We start from the raw sequence: 19741 nt of genomic DNA on the forward strand, positions 1-19741 counted from the left end.
ACTACTAAGTACAGAGAGGAAATTTGGTTCATTGATGATAAGAAGCGATCAACCTCACAATTGCCTTGCAAAAAACAGTAACATTTGAATTCTTTTTTTATTAATTTTCTTTTTGTAATGTAAGTATCTTACATTATTGTATCTATAATCATACGTCACAATACACGACGACAAAGAACTTAAAAATGATTAATTACAGCAAAATAGGGAGACAAGCAAAGTCATGCAAGATATTATAGCCTAAGCTGTACATCGTTTGAAGATTCCACGCTTGAAGAATCTTGAAGGAGAATCCGAATCTTATCAGACGGTCAATATTCACCATATCAAGCTGTTATTACTTTGTATATGGAGAATATGTTAAGAGGAGAGGAAGTGGGGTTCATTCGTGTCATCAGCAGAACAATAAAGTAGTCTCAATCACGGATACTAACGTGCCATAGTGGTTTTAAGGCATAAGCAAATTGTATAAAAGTGGGTCACATGCAACTCCTGTTGATCTCTCTAAAACAAAATTAATAATTTATTATCATCAGCGAAGCAGTGAGAGTTTGCAAGTCAGTTTATTGATTTTCATCGATGTGAGTACCATTTGATGATTGTATTATTGCCTTCTTACCATAATTTTAAGGTCTGAAACCAATCATTGCAAGAACAAAAAGGAAGCAATACACAATAAGATTTATTGTTTTTGTTAACTAATACAGTAAGCTTGTTAATTTACATGTTCCATATATGTGAACTAAATATCAAGAAATACACAATAAGATTTTTTGTTTTTGTTAACTAATACCATATCAAGATGCATGAAGCTCGCTGTAAAAGATACGCTGACATACGTTGATACCGTGTCCAAGGATTCCATAATTAAAATATTTACGTAATTGCATATAAGATTCTACTAAACAACAAATATGAAAAAAATATCATCAGTCCCTGTTCCTTTGGTATCGTCACACGTGGATGACTCTTAATCAAAACGCATTGTTCTATTGCTTGCGCAAACACAAAAGCTCAGAGAGAGACAGAGACCGCCGATTCGATTCCGTCTTCTCTGAGTAAACCTCTCTCCCTCTCTCTCTTTCCTTCGTAGCAAAGCTTAAAGAGAAGAGACAATTGTTTCAGTCTGGCTGATGTAGACGAGAGCTCAAGTGTAAGACTTTTCCCCCAAAATAATGGAAACAAACCTAACTTTCTACTTTTAGCTTAAAGCTCTGTTTTTTTTCTTTTTTTGTTTACTTTTTGCTTTTTGCTTTGCTCTGTTTTTGTCGGTCTCTGTTTTTTGAACTGACTAGGTCTGTCTGAAACTCTGAACTTTGCTCTATTTACTACACACTCTTGTACTGTTCTGTGAGAAAGGGCTTCTTGTTTGCTGTGACATGTGCTGCTGATCTCGCATTCTTTTTTTTTGTGTGGAATTTTGGGCCTTTTTTTGTCTTCTCTTTGCGGTGATTTTTGTCTTATTGGAGAGATAATAGTTCGTGAATTTAATTTTGTGACGTCTTCTCTCTGTTCGTTAGGGTACTTGTGTAGGTTTGATTCTTTTAACTTTGCTACGTGCTGGTTGGTCAGTCATCTCTTTATGTATATAAAGATTCGATCGAAAGATCTTGTCTTTTGAATCTCTTTGACTCAAATGAGTGATCTTTCTCTTTGAATCTCTAGCAGTTTTGAATCGAAATCAGTACTTGATTGTTGTTGTTTGAGGACATGGAACACCCTTTCGCTTCCAGAGAGAAAGGGTTTGGTTTTCCAACAGAGCAAACGGATGGTTTAAGCTTTGGTTCTGCTGACATGCTCACCTCATCGGAGCTTATGAACTTCGACTCTTTCTCACCATGGTTTAATAATAGCCCTTCCGCGTCTGATGTCTTGTTCTCTCAGTATGGTCTCTCTCCTTCTCAACCTATGATGACCACCTTTGGAGCTGCTGAGCCGAGGGTTGCTCTCACTCGTTCATTCCATGATCTGGATAGCTCTTACCTTGGCGAAGAAGAAAGACCGCTAGTACATGAAACGAGCTCTCTAGATAGGGATGATCTAAGTGGTAAACGACGCAGGGTTGGTGGCGGGTTTGCTACCGTTCCCAGGTCTTTGAGCCACTCATTAGACGAGAAGATGCTCAAGGCGCTAAGCTTATTCATAGAGTCCTCATCAGGCTCAGGAGAAGGCATTTTAGCTCAAGTTTGGACTCCTATCAAGGTAGGAGACCAGTACATGCTCAGCACCTGTGATCAGGCCTATTTGCTCGACCCCAGGCTATCTCAGTACCGTGAAGCGTCGAGGAAATTCATTTTTGCATCAGAAGCTAATCAGTGCTCTTCCCCTGGTCTTCCTGGCCGAGTGTTCATCTCTGGAGTACGCGAATGGACATCGAACGTGAGGTATTACAAGAGGGATGAGTATCTGCGTATGAAGCATGCGATAGATAATGAAGTCCGTGGTTCCATTGCCATACCTATCCTTGAACCATCTGGGACGTCTTGTTGCGCTGTCATGGAGCTAGTCACATCCAAGGAAAAACACAATTTTGATTTGGAGATGGACTCTGTTTGCCGTGCTCTTCAGGCTGTCAACTTAAGGACATCAGCGGTCCCTAGACCTCAGGTAAACATAGATGCCTCATTCTAGTTACTTTATCTCTCAGTCTAATGGCGTTTCTGCTTTTTCAGTACCTTTCGAGTAATCAAAGAGAGGCTTTAGCTGAGATAAAAGATGTCCTGCGAGCTGTATGTCATGCACACAAGTTGCCTTTAGCTCTAGCCTGGATTCCTTGTAGTTATGGTGAAAACCGTGTTCTTTGCGTAGAGGAGACGGCTTGTTATGTGAACGATATGGAGATGGAAGGTTTTGTGCAAGCATGTTCGGAGCATTGTCTAAGACAAAACGAAGGAATAGTCGGCAAAGCTTTCGTATTATCTAGCCAACCGTTCTTTTCCTCTGATGTGAAGGCGTATGACATCAGTGACTACCCTCTTGTTCATCATGCTCGAAAGTACGGTCTCAATGCTGCTGTTGCTATTAAACTGAGGAGCACTTACACCGGTGAAGATGATTACATACTTGAACTCTTCTTGCCGATGAGTATGAAAGGAAGCTTGGAACAGCAGCTTCTATTGGACAGTCTTTCGGGTACTATGCAGAGAATTTGTCGAACTCTGAGAACTGTTTCAGACGTGGGGGAAACTAATAAAGAAGTTAGTAGAGAGATATGTAACTTCCCGCAGACCTCATGTGCAAGAAACTTTCAGACAATAGTATTAGATTCTGAACTTAACTCCAACTCCTCTGATAAAGATAACAGTAGTACAGGATCTCAAGCCACTTTTGAGCAGGTATGTTGATGTATGGAGTTTAGTTATCATGTAGACATTGTGATTTTGACTTTTTTTATTTAATAGGATATGAGCAAAGCTAGAACACCTGAGAAGAAGAGAAACAGCACAGAGAAAAGTGTGAGCTTAAGCCTTCTCCAACAACATTTTTCCGGGAGTCTAAAGGATGCTGCAAAGAGCCTTGGTGGTGAGTATTTCTACACATTTTTTCTCAAGCATGGATGCATTTTTCTGTTTACCAGTAATGCCTTGACCTGGATCATGCAGTTTGTCCCACTACACTAAAAAGGATATGCAGACAACATGGGATCATGAGGTGGCCGTCTCGTAAGATTAACAAAGTGAACAGGTCATTAAGGAAAATACAGACAGTGCTTGACTCGGTCCAGGGTGTAGAAGGAGGGCTCAAGTTTGACTCAACAACTGGCGGATTCGTTGCAGTTGGTCCTTTTATCAGTCCTCCATCTTCTAATGGTAACAATGCACATGTAAGAGGTCAGGAGGATATGGCGCCTGAAGCTAAATCAGTCGACAAAGCAATTAAGTTAGAGGATGATATCATCAAGAACGGTATTGAACATCTCTATGCCATGAATCCTTAGATAGAGATTGTGATATCTTAAGCTAGTTTTCTGTTTAAGCAGGCACATTCATAGAGGTTAATGGTAGTGAAGGAATAAAGAACATTAACAACTTGAGCTCTCCGGCAATTGCAGACGGAATGGATTCAACAATCCAATGCAGTGACAATACCACCGAGCCTAACCGGTCCATGTCATGCAGCTTGTCAGATTCATCAAATGGCTCAGTTGCAGTTATGATGGGAAGCTCATCTACTTCCATGGACAATGGGAACCAAATGAGAAGCCATAAAAGAAACAGCGGTGAAACGCTCACTGTGAAGGCCACTTATAGAGAAGACACGATACGTTTCAAGTTGGAGCCATCGGTTGGGTGTTCTCAGCTCTACAAAGAAGTTGGTAAACGGTTTAAACTGGAAGAAGGGTGGTTTCAGCTCAAGTACTTGGACGATGAAGAAGAATGGGTGTTGATGGTCACAGATTCTGATCTCCAAGAATGTTTGGAGATATCATATGGTATGGGGAAACGCACATTGAAGTTTCTTGTTCGTGATTTGCCTGCGCCTATAGGTAGTTCTGGTGGCAGCAATGGTTACTTAGGAACATGTTTATAATATCTTCCCTATGTGAAAGCATGTTGTTCATACTCTCCATATATTATAGTTTGTTTGTAAAGAAAGGTATGATGGAGATAGACAATTTTGGTACTTGTACATGTTTATAGTCTTATAATAAAAGCTGGAAAGTCTAGTCATGTCGGTGGTGGCCAAATTTGTCAACAATTCAAACTAGAATTATTTGATTTATTAAAACTTTTTGGTCGTTATCTTGCTGGTTTAGTTTTGGTATGGTTTGGTTTTATATCACTAGGCAAAACGGTTTGGTCCTAAAGATCGAATATAAATAGCACCAACACCCCCAAAGTGCTCAACCACATCAAAACAGACCCAAAGTGAGAGACACATAGCAAAAGTAGCAATGGCGATAAAACCACTTTCCATCTTTGTTGTCTTCTTCATCTTCTTCTTGGTTATCTCTGGTATGTTTCTTATTTTGTTAGTAACTTTCATATTACGCTAGTTTCCTATAGCAAGTTTAATTATGATGTATGGTTCTATTTTCTTTTGTTATAACAGACGTGCCAGAGACAGAAGCGCAAGATAGCAAGTGTTTGAGAGAATACGGTGGCGATGTTGGCTTCCAATTTTGTGCGCCTCGGATATTTCCGACGTTTTGTTACACAAGATGCCGTGAGAACAAGGGGGCTAAAGGTGGAAGATGCCGTTGGGGAGAAGGACGCAAAGTTACGTGCTTATGCGACTACTGCAACGATCAACCCTAGTCATAACGTCTAAGCAATCGTTAATACACTATGTGGCTGCAAAACGCAAATGCTATGTTTGAATATTTTGGTTTGTGTAGTAAATATAATAAGAATGCGACTGGTCCCAAATAAATTGTATGATGATGTAATGTGAAAGAAAAAATAATGAAAAAGTACGACTTTCTATATGCAATAAAATAAGTTTGGTAATACTTTGACTACTCTGGTAAAACTTTGCCATCCACTGTTCCCACATGTTCACATTAGTGTCTAAAGCATTCTCAATCAATGGTGAAGTTTTTTTATGAGTATCTAACCAAATACAATAATAATATTTTCATTAATAAAATTTAATTATGTAACTAAATTTATAAGAAAATAGAAATTTAAATCAATTATAGTAGGACCAGTGTAGATGAGTTTTAAGAAAATTTGAGAAACTTTTTTCACATTTCTACACTTCCTTTCTTTTATTTTCAACTTTGTTATATTGGATAAAAATTTAGGATACTCTCATTATGTGTATTTACTACTCTTTTTGTTATTATATTAAATTGTATGTTTCCAAACAGTTCTCATTTTATACTTTAATTTTAATAATATAGATATATTTTAGTACTTAAAGTTTGCGCTTTTTCAACTATATAGCCAAGGGCCAACCCCGACGACGACGTTTTTTTCCATCGCTATTTCGTTCATCCTCTTTTTTGTTATCTTTGGTAAGTTAACTAACTTTCAATTTATTTCAGATATTTGTTAACCTTTGTGTGTTTCATACTCCTAAGTATCGTTTTATAATGTCAATGCAAAATTTATTAATTTTTATGTTATGCTATTTTCATTGATTGAACTGTGTTTAGGTGTATAGATAATTATTCTTTTTATATAGAAAATATACAAATTTAAATATTTTTGTAATATATATACACAAACCTAAAATGTCAATTAAAATGAAACAGACGGTAATTGCAAACACATTTTATGAAATATGTAGTTTCTATTTTCTCTTAGGATATTATTTTAATGAAATATTCAAATTAAAGTATGTATGATATATCTCAATACGATAAAAATAAAATAATAAAATAAATTGAGTTGAAAATACAAAAGTTGAAATTAAAAGCAGACCAATTATTGTCATTTTTAGTGATGTATTGTCTTATTAAGCTTTTTAGACAAATATTTCTAAACAATAAAAATTATCAAAACAAATATAGAGAAGAAATACATCACTATGGATCCAAAGTAAATTAATACACATCTATTTTTGTGTATTGATGACTAGAGATTTTCATAAAAATGCTCTATATTTTCTTCTGGAATAATTTATCTTAAAAAAATAATCTTCGTATTAATCTCAAAACACCACGTTTCATGCTCAACCGATGACGATTTTCACTCTCTTTTAATACTCCAATTGGATCTACCGGGACAAAAACAACCTTTTATATTACTCTATTGATAATAATAAATTCAAAAAGATTATTGTTCTATAGAATTTCATTATGCAAATAACCATATAGTTTGCGGCAAGAACTTCATCATTATTATATAAAAAATCATCAACGATTGAAATCAGTAAAATCAGTCGCCATCTTCAGCAGCATAGTTATTAATCTAAGTGGTTCAATTGAACCGATTTTTTTTTATAAATCTATTGAAAAACATACAAAAAGAACAATATTTTTTTGTCAGATTTAAAATAATTTGACAATCAAACAAATTAAATAATCAAAAATAAAGCAAACCAAAAAAACAGAAATAAAATGAATCAAACAAACTAATGTTGGAGCTATAAAAACTTTCAAGACCATTAGCTTGAAACAATAAACAATTTCTTCTTTTTTCTTTCTTGATGGCTAGAGTTTCTCTTCACCTAACTTGATTATACGATATTACGATCAGCTGCCACCAATTATTGTCATTTTAAGTGTAAATAATAAAAAATGAAAATTAGATAAGATCGATGACATTTAAACGACTTTAATGATAATTTATTTTCCCCAACGATAAAGATAAATAAATAACGTAACCCGAGTTCATTTTACACATACGGTGAAGAGAAATATAGAGCAGAGAAGATGGCATTCGCAACGAAATCAGTTTCTTCTTTCGCCATCATTTTCATTCTCGTTTTGGTTATCTTTGGTAAACTAACTAACTCCGTATAAATTTCACATATTTGTTAAACTTTATGTGATTCATATGATCCAGAGAGCACGTTTTATTGTATACTATTTGATTTTTTTTTTCAACAAGTTCTGTTTCCTTAAATGCTCTTACTATATATAATGAGCAGAAGTGCCGGAGATAGAAGCGCATGATAACGAGTGCCTGGTAGAATACGGCGGCGATGTGGGTTTCAGCTTCTGTGCGCCTGAGATATTTCCGTCGTTTTGTTATACAAATTGCCGTAAGGACAAGGGCGCACAAGGTGGAACATGCATTTGGGGAGATTACGGTACCGTTGAGGTTAAATGCTTATGCGACTACTGCAGCGACATACCTAATGACAAGATTCTAAGTGGTGGTATTTGAATCCTGCATGTGTCATCATTGGTTTGGTGTAATAATATATGTGGAAAAGATCTAAGTACCAATGTAAATGACGAATATATGAAATAAAAAAGCCCGAAGTAATGAGGCTCCCATGGTTTGAAGGTATGTGATTGTATCTGCCTGCCGTTCGATTAATTTACGGTTAATTCAATGATCGGAAATCAGGGCAGTTTAAAAAACACCCAGACCATCCTTGATTCCTAAATTCTAAAGAGCAATCACATAAATAGTATAGCTTTAAAATTGTCGGTTTTTAGAAAAAAAAATATCGATTTTTATTAAGATTAACTTAAAATGTTTATAATTATCTAAATCTTGGTTCCGAGCATCTCGTAAACTAAACGTAATTTACAAAAATGTTTTTTTGTTACTGATATCTATAAAGATATCTGGTTCGTCACAAATACATGTTCATATTTACGTTTACTACTCTCCAATAATATTTTAAAACTTTTAGCCAAACTCTTTTGAATTACATTTACTGAATCGGCGGCGAAGTAATTGGCTGTCGGGCAATCAGTGTTCTATTTAATATCTTCGTTAACCTACAAACATGATTTGTTATTATTTGTGGTATTATATTCGCTAATAATATATCAGAAATTTAAATTTATTATGCGATGATTGGTTGGACACTATTAAATGGATTTAACTTAGATTTGTACCTACAACCAAACAACTTACCAATTACTACCTCCGTTCCCGAAAGTAAGATTTTCTAGATTTAATTTTTGTTTCACAAAGATAGATGTTATATATTTTTAAGGTACTTTTGTATATTTTTAAAAACATTAATTGTGAATATTTGAATTGATTAAATTTCATTGGTGAATAGTTATTGGAAAGTGTATAAAAAATAAATAGTAAATTAAAAAGTAAATATTTATTATATTCTTAATAAACGTTAAAACTCTAAAAAATCCTACTTTCGGGAACGGAGGTAGTATATTTTATGTTTTAACTAGTTTTGAAAGTTAAAATAAAAAAAAAATTATAAGAACTTTGTTTTCTAAAACAAGAAATTATAGCTGTAAAAATTATTTATCTTTTCGTTTAGTTTCTAAAGATACATTAGATACATATACATCAAGAAAATTTATAGACTAAATTTTACAATAAAATTTATACAATTTTACAATACAATTTATACAGCTACATCTTAATCAAATGTATTAAATCAAAATACTATTTAACAGTATATGGAAAAATATACGGAATAGCCGTCCAATTCTTCTGCAGCTCATATAGCGGTCAAAGATGAATTTGTGAGTGTCACATGTGCTGAGAAATAATTTATGGTCAAGATGAATTATATAATTTAAGACTGACATGGTTGATAACAATAAGTTTATGTATTTGACAGCATAAGGTTATCATATTATTGTTCTTATTAGTATATTACTATATTTTAAACGGTTTCTACTTGATTTTTAAAAAAACTGTTTCTACATTATATAATTATTAACAATGATAATAAAGAGAAATGTATTAAATGGTAGTATACTTTTATTTATAGACTAAATGTGTGACAATGTGGTCGATGCCATTCTTACCTTGAGAGCGGCGGTCCAAGTTGGTGGATAGGAGTAGACAAATGATCATAATAAGTATATGCAACTCAGAATTACTAACATAGAGATGCATCATAGTCGGTGAGGAGAAGAAAATAACAAACTTCAAATCGCATATATAAGCAAAAGAGTCATCGTATTAAGTCAAAGAAGTGGTCATCAAATAAGATGAATATTGATCATACAGTTACTTTTCTGCATCAGAGCTTCGTATAAGTAAAGACAAGCTGGCTCGGCTCTTGGTTAGGGGTTGAAAATAAAGTTTGCACCTGGTGGAGTAGTTCCTGGTTCGGTTCCTTAATTTAACTCGGGTTTGTTCAATTTTCTGGTTCAATTCGGTTTCCATCTTTAGCATGTATTGGGCTTTTAAAATAAAATACTGGGCTGGCCTAGAGTAATAACAAATCTATTTTGTCACGTTTTTCAGGCATAGAAAAACTCAAAAAGTAGTTAAAACTCATATATATACATGTAGTCATGCATATACATATCTTTTTAAAATACTGAGTGATGGCAGCTAAAATGACTTTAATGATTTACTTTTGGACAAGACTTGGGTTCACCCCTATGGTGAACCTTCAAATTCACCACTTCTCTAGTAACCAATCAAAGTGCCAACTAGATTAATAATAAAATAATTAAAAAAATAAATAATATCACATTTAATAATGTTAATGTCACTATTTAATCTCTAAACTCAAACTATATACCCTAAATCCAAATTCTAAACCCTAAATTTTAAATTATAAACCCAAACTCTATACCTTAAACTCAAACTCTATACTGTAAACCAAAATCTTAAACCCTAAACCCAAACCATAAATCATAAACCAAGAAATCTAAACTTTAAATCCAAAATTATACCCTAAACTCAAACCATAGACCCTAAACCCAAATCCTATACTCTAAAACCAAACCATAAACCCTAAACCCAAACCGTAGACCCTAAACCCAAACCCTAGACCGTAACCCAAACCATGAACTCTAAATCCAAAATTTAATTCTTAACCTTAAATTTCAAAAGAACAACATCAATATTAATCCAAATATTTAGGGTATAGTGTTTGGATTTTGTATTTACGTTTTGGGTTTAGAGTCTAGAATTTGGGTTTAGGGTATAGGTTTGAGTTTAGAGTTCAGGTTTTTAGGTTTATGATTTATAGTTTGGGTTTAGGGTATAGAATTTGGGTTTAGGGTATAGAGTTTGGGTTTATAATTTATAATTTAGGGTTTAAATTTTGGATTTAGGGTATAGAATTTGAGTTTATGGATTAGATAGTGATATTAGCATTATTAAAATTGACACTATTTGTTTTTTTTAATTATTTTGATTTTTGAAAAATTTATTTAATATTTTTAATCATTAATCTAGTTGGCACTTTAATTGGTTATTAGAGAGATGGTAAATTTGAAGATTCACCATAGGGGGTGAATCCAATTCTTGTCCTATACTTTTTGCTCCAACTACAAAGATAAATAGTACACTCCGGTTCACTTTACAGACATCACTCCAAACTCAACAGAGAGAGAGTAAAGAGCAGACATAGAGATAAGATGGCCATGGCAACAAAATCAGTTTCTTCTTTCACCCTCATTTTCATCCTCGTTTTGGTTATTTTTGGTAAAGTAACTAACTCCGTATTTATTTCACATATTTGTGTGGTTCATAGGATCTGGAGAGTATGTCTCAGTGACTGCATGTCTGCATTGTAGCACGTTTGGTCATATTACTATATGAAATCTGTTTTCTCTAATACTATCTATGTACATATTACTATATGAAATCTGTTTTCTCTAATACTATCTATGTATGTATACTGAGCAGAAGTGCCGGAGATAATAGCCCAGGATAGCGAGTGCCTGAAAGAATACGGTGGTGATGTGGGTTTTGGCTTCTGTGCGCCTCGGATTTTTCCGACGATTTGTTATACAAGATGCCGTGAGAACAAGGGGGCTAAAGGTGGAAGATGCATTTGGGGAGCTGCCGGTGCTGGTGGTGTTAAATGCTTATGCGACTACTGCAACGACAGCCCTTTTGATCAGATTCTAAGAGGTGGGATTTGAGTCATGCGGTACGTGTCATGGTTTGTGTAATAATAAATGTGAAAGGGGCCAAGTGTGTCATGGTTTGTGTAATAATAAATGTGAAAGGGGCCAAGTGTGTCATGGTTGGTGTAATAATAAATGTGAAAGTGGCACAAGTAATAATGTAATAACAAGTATGTGAAATAAAATGCCGGAAGTATCTGAGGCTCACATGGTTTGATTATAGATGTGGTTATTGTGGTCGAGAGAAAAAGAGAGTAATTATTAACTTTCATACTACGCAACTTGCTATAAGCCAAAAGACTCGGCGGAGCCAAAATATCTGCAGTTGTTTTAAAAATCTTCTATGTTAAAAGTAACTCGAATTCAAGATAGGAGTGACATCTTAGGAACTTTCATGCATTTAAATGTAAACAAAGAGATCCATCCAATGTGTGTTGGTGATAAGTTCACAATATGGAACCTCTGTTCTCACATCCCATGTGCCTATGCATAAATGGAAATCTTTTTGTCACATTATTACAACAACATTACTATATATACTGTTTTACCAAAAAACACATTACTATATATACTAGTATGGTACTTTTATCCTCTGTGGTCTCTTATTCTTATATTGCCAACCTTGGCTGTTCCAGATGGATAGAGAGAAACCTTAACAAGAAAGGTTTTCTCCAGGTTCAACTCCAAGCTTGCGACAATAGTCTTGGAAGTACCTAACCCTGTTGACAGCTTTCTCTGTAGAATCTCCTCCGCTACACTCCCTACTATTCACAGCCTTGATGGTCGCGCCAAAGCCCGATTTAAAACTCGAGCGGACATTAGTAGTCCAGTACCAGAAAGAGGCCTTGAAGGCAAGAACCTGGTCTTGAGCCACTTTCTCAGGTGTAGCCAATAAGTCTCCCTCGTTCAGGTCTCTGCCACAGGGACCATAGTTGTAGTTCCAAGAGAGCTGGATCGCACCACGACCATAGTAACCCTTTCCTTGTGCACATGGGAACTCTGTCTTTGATGCGTCACAGTACTCTCCACGTGCGGCTTTCGCTGGTCCATCAACTTCCTCAATGTGGCACAGGACTGCAACAAGGAGTATATCATCAAAACTCTAACCAAAATCTGTATCTAATCTAATTGATTGTATTTTGTTAATACTGAAATCAAATTTAGTCAATATATTTTTATATAAAAATCAAACTAAAATCAATGGATAATATAATTATTTTTTATTTTAAAAACAAGACTAGAGGTAAATTATATTTATAACATAGACTCTCAAAATTGAATAGACAAAAATATATAAAAATAACTGAATATCTATTGGAAGATCTACTGAATATATATATATATATATATATATATATATATATATGATCTTTTTTTGGAACAATTACTAATATTGGTAGATCTTAAAGATTTTCAAAATGATAAAAACTCGAGAGAATTATCAAAATATTGTGATTATTCAATTATGAATTTAACTTTTACTAAAGATTATGAATTTAATTACTGGAAAGAATTACTTACACCCCGTTTCCTGAGCGACGTGAGCAAAGAAGGCAGCGATTTCACGTTTGGAGATGGAAGCACCGAAGCTTGGATAGGCATAAGCTGCAGCCATAAAGGTTTCGTGGGTGTAGAATCCTCTACCTTGGCAGTTACTCTCTGTTGCTTGGCTTAGTATACACTACAAGAAAACACGTAGATTCTGAGGGAAATACCGAGGGAAAATGAGTTCCTCGGAAATTTCGGACAAAATATCGAGGAAATACCGAGGAAACCAAGAAATGGGGTTTCCTCGAAATTTCCTCACTATTTTTTGAAGAAATTTCGAGGAATACCAACTTCCTCTGTAATTTTCGAGGGGATACCGAGGAAACCAGGGTCGTCGGAAAAAATCGACGGATATTTCTAATATTTCGACGACATCTTGTAGCCGTTAGAGAGCCGTTGGGAGAGCCATTGGGGGATTTAAACAATTTCGAGGAAATTTCGAGGAAATGTCTGTTTCCCTCGAAATTTCCTCGATATTTCCTCAGTATGCCGGGAGGATTTCATCTATAAATACAGCCACCCCTCTTCCTCTTCATTCACTCCATTTCTTTTCTTCTTCTCTCCTAGTCTCACGAATTTGATTCCAAAAAAATATGTCTTCTTCAAATTATTTTCGTTCTTGGATGGATCGACCTCATTTGGATCCGGACACGAGATTGCTTACGGAAGAATACAATCAAGGTATAATCGAGTTCATGAGGGTAGCTCGCAAACAACCGGAAGCAGAAACAGGTAAGTTAAGATGTCCTTGCTCTAATTGTAAAAATAGAAAAGTTATTAAAGAGTGGGATGTTTGGACTCATCTATTATTGAGTGGGTTTACACGAAGTTACAAAATTTGGTATCATCATGGGGAAACTGATTATGAACTTGGTAGTACTAGCGAACCTCAGCCGGCGGTTAGATTAGAAGAACCAATTAGGGCGGATGTAGATTATGGTGTAGGTACTGAGCAGATGATAAATGATCATTTTAGAAGGGAAGATTTACCCAATGCAGAAGCTAGGAGATTTTATGAAATGTTGGATGCTGGAAAGCAACCATTGTACGAAGGTTGCAGAGATGGTCATTCAGCTTTATCATCTGCTATGAGACTGATGGGCATTAAAACAGATTATAACTTGGCTGAAGACTGTGTGGATGCGATAGCTAATTTTGTTAAAGGTATTCTACCTGAGGATAATGTAGCTCCAGGCTCATACTACGAGGTTCAAAAACTCGTAGCTGGGGTTGGTTTATCTTATCAGGTAATAGATGTATGCAGCGATAACTGCATGATTTATTAGAGGGTGGATGATCAGCGGACTACATGCAAATTTTGTGGGAAGCCTCGTTATAAAGATACTAGTGGAAGAGTTCCAGTGCCATATAAAAGGATGTGGTATTTGCCTTTGACGGAAAGGTTGCAGAGGTTGTATCTTTCAGAACGCACAGCGCAACGAATGAGATGGCATGCGGAGCACTCAACAGATGGTGAGATTAGACATCCTTCAGATGCAAAAGCGTGGAAACATTTCCAATCAAAGTATCCCGACTTTGCGTATGAGAGAAGAAATGTCTACCTTGGATTATGTACTGATGGTTTCAGCCCGTATGGGAAGAGTGGAAGACAATATTCTCTACGGCCAGTCATTGTTACACCATACAACTTACCCCCAAACTTGTGCTTGCGACGAGAGTTTTTGTTTCTCTCCATTCTCGTTCCCGGACCAGAGCATCCTAAGAGATCACTTGATGTGTTTCTTCAGCCACTAATATATGAGTTGCAACAACTATGGGCTCAAGGTGCTGAAACATACGATATTTCGTGTAAAGAAAACTTTCAAATGCGGGCAGTACTAATGTGGACAATAAGTGATTTTCCAGCATATGGTATGTTATCTGGATGGACAACGCATGGAAGGCTATCATGTCCATATTGTCAAGATAACACTGATGCTTTCCAACTAAAACACGGAAGGAAAACGTGTTGGTTTGACTGTCACAGGAGATTCCTACCACCTGATCATCCATATCGTAGGAGTAGGAATTTGTTTACTAAGAACAAGAAGGTGTTTGACAGTCCACCTGCGGAAATTAGTGGGAAAAGTTTGAAGACACAACTAAGAGATTTTGGTGCAGAAAGGACGCCAGACATCGGTGGACATGCGCGTTTTCCGGTAGATGCTGTTGGAAACCTATATAACTGGCACAAAAAAAGTATATTCTGGGATCTGCCATACTGGGAGGATCATTTGCTAAGGCATAATTTAGATGTCATGCATATTGAGAAGAACTTTTTTGACAACCTCATGAACACGATCCTTAACGTTCAAGGTAAAACAAAGGATAATTTGAAGTCAAGACTGGATTTAGTTGATATATGTGATCGTTCAGAACTTCATATTGATGGGAATGGTAGGGCTCCTTTTCCCATATACCGACTTGATGCAGAGGGAAAAAATGCGTTCTTCGATTGGATTTCAAACGATGTGGAGTTTCCAGACGGTTATGCATCTAATTTGCGTAACTGTATCGACAGAAAGGAAGGAAAGTTTATTGGTTTAAAAAGTCACGATTGTCATGTGTTGATGCAACGCTTACTTCCGTTTGCTTTCAAGGAACTATTACCACGAAATGTTCATGAAGCAATAGCAAGTATAAGTGCTTTCTTCCGCGATTTATGCGCCAGATCAGTGACTCCTGAAGGTATTGAAAATCTGAAGACTAACATAGCCGTGATTCAGTGCAACCTTGAGAAGATATTTCCTCCCTCATTTTTTGATATTATGGAGCATCTTGTTATTCACCTGGCAAGAGAATTGGAACTTGGTGGTCCTGTGCAGTATAGATGGATGTATCTGTATGAGCGGTATATGTTTCATTTGAAGAAGATGGTGAAAAATCTAAGTAGGGTGGAAGGTTCTATAGTCGCACAGATGATCAATGAAGAAATTTCAAACTTTACTGAGTACTACTTTCCAGCAGAAGTTCAGACCAAAAACAGAAGACCTGCACGGCATGATGATAGAGGCGAACGGGCAACATACCATGTTACGGTTCCTGACATTTTCACAGATGTTGGACGACTTAGCGGAAAATCAAAGGACCGTCGACTTACTGAGCAGGAGCGCAGTCATTTGCAAACATATTTGCTCACCAACTGCGAAGATGTTCTTCAATATGAGAGGTAAGTTTATTATCTTACAAATTTTTATTTTAACAAATTAACATTTATATCTTAATTAATTACATTTTTTGTCTTCACAGGATTTTCATGGCAGAAAAGCGATTCGAATATAGATACGCTACAGAGGCAGAACTAGAAGAAATGAAGCAAAAAGAATTTGCTGGATGGATGTTTACTTATGTGAGTGCCTTAAACAAATTAAAAAATCATTTATCACATATTTATAGAAATTAAAAAAATATTTATCACATATTTATACTCATATATATGTGCTATTAATAGGTGTCTGCTGGTTTGGCCATAGGTGAAACATTTGACGATTGGATACGCGAGATGGTGGTTGGACCAAACTATGTTGTGAAGTCATATCCGAGATTTTGTACTCGAGGATATGCATTCACAACTGAAAAGACGAAACGTTCGCGTACGACCTATGATGCTGGCGTTTGTTCTGCATCGGGAGATGATGTATACTACGGACACATACATGAGATTTTGGAAATCAAGTATTTAGGCCTGCTTGGATTGCGCTGTACTGTTTTCTATTGTGATTGGCACGACATCACTCCAGATCGAGGTGTGAGAACAGATGCATTTGGTGTTACATCAGTTAATTCGAGACGAAAGCTGTAATATTATGATCCTTTCATTCTTGCTTCTCAGGCCGATCAGGTAAGTTATTGGTCATCATGTGTAATAATTTAAACTTGTACTAAATTTTTTTAAAATGTTACAGGTTTGTTATATCAAGTACCCCCGGATAAGGAACAGAGATGATCCATGGGTTACTGTTACCAGACTCAACCCGAGAGGCCGAGTTCAGGGGAGTTCTGAGCTGGAAGACCCACTACAACCAATCACATCCAGTAACTTAAGTGCAGAAGAAGATGTAGCAGGAGTTGGCCTTGTAGTAGATTTCACCGACTTCGCAGAGGAAGCCGTCGTTCACGCACAGGATGAACCAGTTATTGGAGAGTTTCACCAAGATCCAGATTCAGATTCATCTGCTGATGATGAGTCGGAATCAGAGTAGTTTTTTTTTTTTTTTTTTTTACTAATTTCGAGGAAATTTCGAGGGAAGTTAGGGTTTCCTCGAAATTTCCTCGGAATAACCCTTAACGGTTTAGAGGTTTGATAAAAAACACCTAGATCGTCGAAATTTCCTCGAAATATTTCGAGGAAATTTCGACGACCAAGATAATTTTAGGGGTTTGATTTAAAACACCTTGTTTCGTCTAAATACCCTCGAAATATTTCGAGGAAATTTCGAGGGATTACAAATTTTTTGGTTTTCCTCGAAATTCCGTCGAAATATTTCGAGGAAATTTCGAGGACCTAGCTAATTTTTGGTAGTTCCTCGAAATTCCCTCACAATATTTCCACGGAATTTCGAGGAACAGGGGGTTTTAAACCGAAAACAACGTTTTGCGGATTGAATAACACGTATATAACCTTCATTAAGTGTCTTAGCCAGATTATAAAGTCCAACTTTAGGGTTTTAACCCGAAAACAATGTTTTGCGGATTGAGACGAAAACCACACAACATAAGATAAACACTTATACGTTTTAATAAACGTTAAAGGAAATACTTACAATAATTTTTGTAATTGTGTTATTTCATTATTTATGATCATCTATACAAAGAAACCTCATTATTATGAATCACATTTGTATAAGAAATGACATAGGGGAAAAAAATCGATGTTTTCAAAACCCCAAACCCTCTTTCCTCGAAATTTCCTCACAATATTGTGAGGAAATTTCGAGGAAGGTTTTCCTCTGACTGTTTTTCATTAACCAGGAAACCCTAGCCGACAACAAGAAAATTTCGAGGAAATTTCGACGACCACATTAAAAATTTCGAGGAAATTTCGACGGACCCTGTCCGTCGGACCCCTCATAAATTAGGTTTTCATTCTTTTCTTCCCCATTTCTCTTCTCTCGATCTTCCTCTCTTCCTCTCGCGCGGCTACTCCTTCTCCTCTCCTCTCTCTTCCTCGCGGCTCCTCTCCTTCTCCTCTCCTCTCCTCTCTTCCTCGACGGATCTCCTCTCCTCTCCTCTCCTCTCCTCTCTTCCTCTCGGCCTCCTTCCTCTCCTCTCTTCCTCTCCTCTCTTCCCATGTAAGTTCATATCTCTTCTATTCTTCTCTTCATAGATCTCGAAATTTAGGTTGTTAGATAGAAAATTCTAGGATTGAATGGATAGTTTAGGATTTGCATGTTTGGATTGTTGTTTGGATTGTTGGTATATTTTTTTTTGATTTTGTGTTTTTGATTTTTTAAAACGTTTTTTTATTTTTAAAACGTTTTTTGATTTTTAAAACGTTTTTTTGATTTTTAAAACGTTTTTTGATTTTTAAAACTATTTTTATATATTAAAACTATTTTTTTATTTATTAAACAATTTTTAAAATATTAAAACTATTTTTAATATATTAAAACTATTTTTTTGTAATTATTAAACAATTTTTAATATATTAAATTTTTTTAGTAATTATTAAACAATTTTAAATATTAAAAATATTTTTAATATATTTAAACTTTTTTGTTATTATTAAACAATTTTAATATATTAACAAATTAAATAAATAATTGTATATATTAAATAAAATTTATTTATATAAAGGTCTCAAGAGGAACATACCCGCTCTCGACAGCGTCGTGGTCGTGGTGGTTCGGGGAGCGGCTCCATTTCGGGTTCCGCATCGCCGTACAGCTCCTACCAGACATCTCCTTCTCCATTTCCCTCTCATTCTCCTCCCGCTCCCGGTGTGGCACCCACTCCTGCTCCTGCTCCTGCTCATCCGGCACTTCTGAGAGTTGCGGAGTTTGTTCGACAGCCGGGTCGTGACCATCTTCCATATCTCACTCAGTATCCACGTGGACAGGATCAGACATGGTAATTAAACCTATTTTTTTTTCATTAAAATTTGATTCATTAAAATAATTAATTCTAAAATAATTAATTCTTTTTATTAGGTTTGACCGATCCGGGAACGGGATCAGCGGATGGATCAACAGTATGATGTACTCGTCCCTCGACAATGGACATCCGACTTTCACCGACTTCCCTCTTGAGAAGCAGCATATGTGGCTTCAACAGTTTGCGGTAAATATTCTATTTTTTACTTATTTTTTACTTATTTTTTTCATCTTTAATATTAATTTTCTAATAATTGTGTTTTATTTTCAGCAACAATTCAACTGGAATGCCGATGATACGTTGTTTATCTATTACCACTTCGTCCATAAAGTTATGGACAACTATGGGAAGCAGATGCACTCGTGGAAGAAGAAGTGGGAAATAAACAAGGTTCGTTTTTATTTATGATACAATTTTTTAATTTTTTAAAATATTTTTTTATTTATTTAACAATTTTTTTTTAAAGGTTCCAAAGGGGATGGACCCGACGGTCTGGCAGGAGTTGAGTGTGCATTGGAGTAAGAACGAAGTGAGAGCAACTTCTTCCACCAACTCCACCAACCGCAAGAGCGACCGTAAGGGGAAGGGCATGTACGTCCATAACTTGGGTGCTCAATCTTTAGCCAGTCTGGGGGATCGCTTGGTAAGCTTGTCGGTTTTTATTATATTATTTAAGATTCT

The 19741-nt window shown here is 35.8% G+C and overlaps 5 protein-coding genes across 5 annotated transcripts; 4 read left to right on the top strand and 1 right to left on the bottom strand.

The window, feature by feature from the left end:
• Positions 1–974: 974 nt before the first annotated feature.
• Positions 975–4670, top strand: LOC108807075 (protein NLP8). Its single transcript, XM_018579315.2, has 6 exons — positions 975–1153; positions 1669–2607; positions 2673–3335; positions 3402–3522; positions 3603–3905; positions 3980–4670. The coding sequence occupies exons 2-6, from the start codon at positions 1711–1713 to the stop codon at positions 4528–4530; spliced, it is 2535 nt and encodes an 844-aa protein (XP_018434817.2). The 5' UTR covers positions 975–1153; positions 1669–1710; the 3' UTR covers positions 4531–4670.
• A 126-nt stretch (positions 4671–4796) lies between these two features.
• Positions 4797–5470, top strand: LOC108809670 (defensin-like protein 195). The gene is made up of 2 exons (XM_018581829.2): positions 4797–4955; positions 5053–5470. The coding sequence occupies exons 1-2, from the start codon at positions 4895–4897 to the stop codon at positions 5256–5258; spliced, it is 267 nt and encodes an 88-aa protein (XP_018437331.2). The 5' UTR covers positions 4797–4894; the 3' UTR covers positions 5259–5470.
• A 1758-nt stretch (positions 5471–7228) lies between these two features.
• On the top strand, positions 7229–7901 carry LOC108837139 (defensin-like protein 2). Its single transcript, XM_018610207.2, has 2 exons — positions 7229–7388; positions 7540–7901. Exons 1-2 carry the CDS (start codon positions 7322–7324, stop codon positions 7776–7778), a joined length of 306 nt encoding a protein of 101 aa, XP_018465709.1. The 5' UTR covers positions 7229–7321; the 3' UTR covers positions 7779–7901.
• Positions 7902–9879: 1978 nt separating this feature from the next.
• Positions 9880–11639, top strand: LOC108838792 (defensin-like protein 2). Its single transcript, XM_056989798.1, has 3 exons — positions 9880–9907; positions 10820–10991; positions 11196–11639. Exons 2-3 carry the CDS (start codon positions 10925–10927, stop codon positions 11432–11434), a joined length of 306 nt encoding a protein of 101 aa, XP_056845778.1. The 5' UTR covers positions 9880–9907; positions 10820–10924; the 3' UTR covers positions 11435–11639.
• A 160-nt stretch (positions 11640–11799) lies between these two features.
• Positions 11800–18964, bottom strand: LOC108838791 (endochitinase CHI). Its single transcript, XM_056989797.1, has 3 exons — positions 18782–18964; positions 12941–13100; positions 11800–12493 (listed from the first exon to the last, which is right to left on the bottom strand). Exons 1-3 carry the CDS (start codon positions 18827–18829, stop codon positions 12072–12074), a joined length of 630 nt encoding a protein of 209 aa, XP_056845777.1. The 5' UTR covers positions 18830–18964; the 3' UTR covers positions 11800–12071.
• Between the last annotated feature and the right edge of the window lie 777 nt (positions 18965–19741).

The sequence above is a fragment of the Raphanus sativus genome, chromosome 6 (genome assembly GCF_000801105.2).
Source record: "Raphanus sativus cultivar WK10039 chromosome 6, ASM80110v3, whole genome shotgun sequence".
NCBI classification, from domain to species: domain Eukaryota; kingdom Viridiplantae; phylum Streptophyta; class Magnoliopsida; order Brassicales; family Brassicaceae; genus Raphanus; species Raphanus sativus.